This window comes from Ixodes scapularis, unplaced genomic scaffold, assembly GCF_016920785.2.
Source record: "Ixodes scapularis isolate PalLabHiFi unplaced genomic scaffold, ASM1692078v2 PGA_scaffold4__175_contigs__length_147842914, whole genome shotgun sequence".
NCBI lineage: Eukaryota > Metazoa > Arthropoda > Arachnida > Ixodida > Ixodidae > Ixodes > Ixodes scapularis.
This window is the reverse complement of record NW_024609879.1, coordinates 93,476,889-93,479,206: the sequence shown is the minus strand read 5'-3', so window position 1 is coordinate 93,479,206 and position 2,318 is coordinate 93,476,889. Positions and strand designations below refer to the sequence as shown.

General features: G+C 43.8%; 1 protein-coding gene across 1 annotated transcript; it reads right to left on the bottom strand.

Moving 5' to 3' along the window:
• Window positions 1–209: 209 nt before the first annotated feature.
• Window positions 210–892, bottom strand: LOC115331131 (zinc finger protein 436-like; the record flags this gene model as incomplete). Its single annotated transcript, XM_042293639.1, has 1 exon — window positions 210–892. A coding segment is annotated over one exon (588 nt), but the record flags the coding sequence as incomplete, so codon positions are not given.
• Between the last annotated feature and the right edge of the window lie 1,426 nt (window positions 893–2,318).

Here is a 2,318-nt window from a genome sequence, read left to right as displayed (position 1 = left end):
TCTTAAAATCGTTGAACCGCCTTTAATGAGCCCCAATGCTCCACATCCACTAAAAATCAACAGTTAAAAGTAGCTCTATACGTCCTAAAACAAAAATAATACCAAAGGTAAAAGCCATTAAAAGAATGTGCTACTAAGCAGTACTGCAGCTGTTGCCTACTGCAACTGATAACGTTTAGAACTGATGAATATCCCTGTTCCTCAACTTCAGGTGAACAAACAACATACAAACAGTGAAACACACAGTAAAACATGAAAACTCGTCCACACAAATGACCTCCAGAAATTCCATGGCTCCGATTCCTCACTTGTGCATTCTTTTTATATGCCTACTTAAATGGGTTTTGGTGCCAAATGCTTCCCCACATGCTTCACACTTGTAAGGCCGCTCCCCGCTGTGGGTTCGTTTATGATTCAACAAGTTGGATTGATCCGAAAATGTTTTCTCGCAGATGTCACACTGGTACGGCTTCTCACCCGTATGAACTCTTTTGTGAATCACTAGGCGACTGTTTTTTACAAACGTCTTCTGGCAAACCTCGCAGCGAAATGGTTTCTCCCCTGTGTGAGTCCTCATGTGAGTCTGTAAGCTACCGATTTGAGTAAAAGCCATCTCGCAGACAGAGCAGTGGAAAGGCTTCTCTCCCGTGTGTGTCCTTTCATGCTCAATGACATGATGCAGATAACGAGTGAAGTAAGGGCAGAACTCGCAGTGGTACAAGCCCCCACGTCGTGGCCGCGTCGTGGGTTGCGACTCAACCAGTTCTCTAGGGACAGAGAAGAAGCTCTGGCTGTCTTCATCTTCCGAGGAGGCTGCTTCGCCCGGCACTGTAAAGGAGACGCGAGAAACAAGGAGTGTTAACGACAGTGAAAGTCCAATGCCAACACGCAAGCATTACACAAACTTGCCAAGTCTGCATTGCATTCAGCAAAAACTACCACACACAAAGAAACGTATTGACACCTGTTTGTTTCAGAACGACGAAGACAAACTCGGCAAATAAGAACAGTTCAAGTATTAAGAAAAGCTGTAAGGCTGTTATTACATGAAAGTAACATCACACTTTGAATAAGCATAGTCTACTGATGCATATAATTTTCATGCACACTTTATCTCTCAATGAATCAGCTCATCTCACATCCCAATAGCCTTAAAGAACACATGCAAAGGAAAAAATTTTTTTTTTTTTTAAACAGCTTAGATGGGAAAAGGATGTCATAAAACAATGTTATATCAAAGAAAAAAAATTTTTAGAGCTATACTTACGGCGCTACACGAATTTGTAGTTGGCGCCTGCGGGCGCGGCGGAAAGGTGACCCTTACTTATCATGTGACTGGTCCTTATTTATCACGTGGTGCTTGCGCTCTTTTGGAAGCTTCCTATGGCCTCTAAAAGTAACCTATTCATCTTTGTTTGAAGTATAACAAAAGCTAAGACTAATAAGTAACTTTTAGAGCCCAAAGGAAACTCCTGAAAAAGCGCAAGCAGACGTGATAGACCTGTGCACCGGTCAGATGATGGCGGCGGTGCCCCGAAGCAGACGAATTTGTGCGGCGGCGCCGACGGCAGCGTGGATAAACGCGTTGAAGCAGTGTCGCACAGCGTGCGGTGGCGGCGTGACTTTGCGGCGGCGGCGACGCAGCACGGCGGCGCGCGGGTCTACCACATGACCAGCGGCGGCACTTGCGGGCGCCAACTACAAATTCGTTTTGCGCCGTAAATATAGCTCTAAATTTTTTTTTCCTTCGCTGTGAATTTGTTTTATAATATTCTTTTTCCATCCAGCCTGTCTAAAAACAAAAGTTTTTTCCTTTATATGTGTCCTTCAAAGAAAAATAAAAGAGCCTAATCTCTGGACCTGGGAATTGCCATGAAATATAAGGCAGCAGTGAAGGTAGCATGTAGCCTGCGAAGTCTGTCCATTGTAATAATGTTCTAGAAAAGGTCACCATACAGTCAATGTCACTGTACATCAATGAAAAATCACACACTACTTGAGTATCCAAGCACTGGTTCCGGTAAAAGAATGAGATTAAAAAACCACAATTGCTAACATCTTGTCTCAAACACCAGGCAAGAGCAAGCGGTGCAAAACAACCCTATCACACTGGTTTTCTTTGCACAAATGGAGTGGTGGTGAACGCAATCACATTGGTTGACTGGTTGTGCTTATCTAAAAACCTGGCATTCATCGGATGCAATAGGAGACACTCATTCTGATTTAATGATGCTGGACTGGCATAAGCAAGAACACTGCACAAAGAATGCATGTTCCAAAAAGTTGAGTTGGCAAGTCGGAAGAAGTCTCCCTGCAAA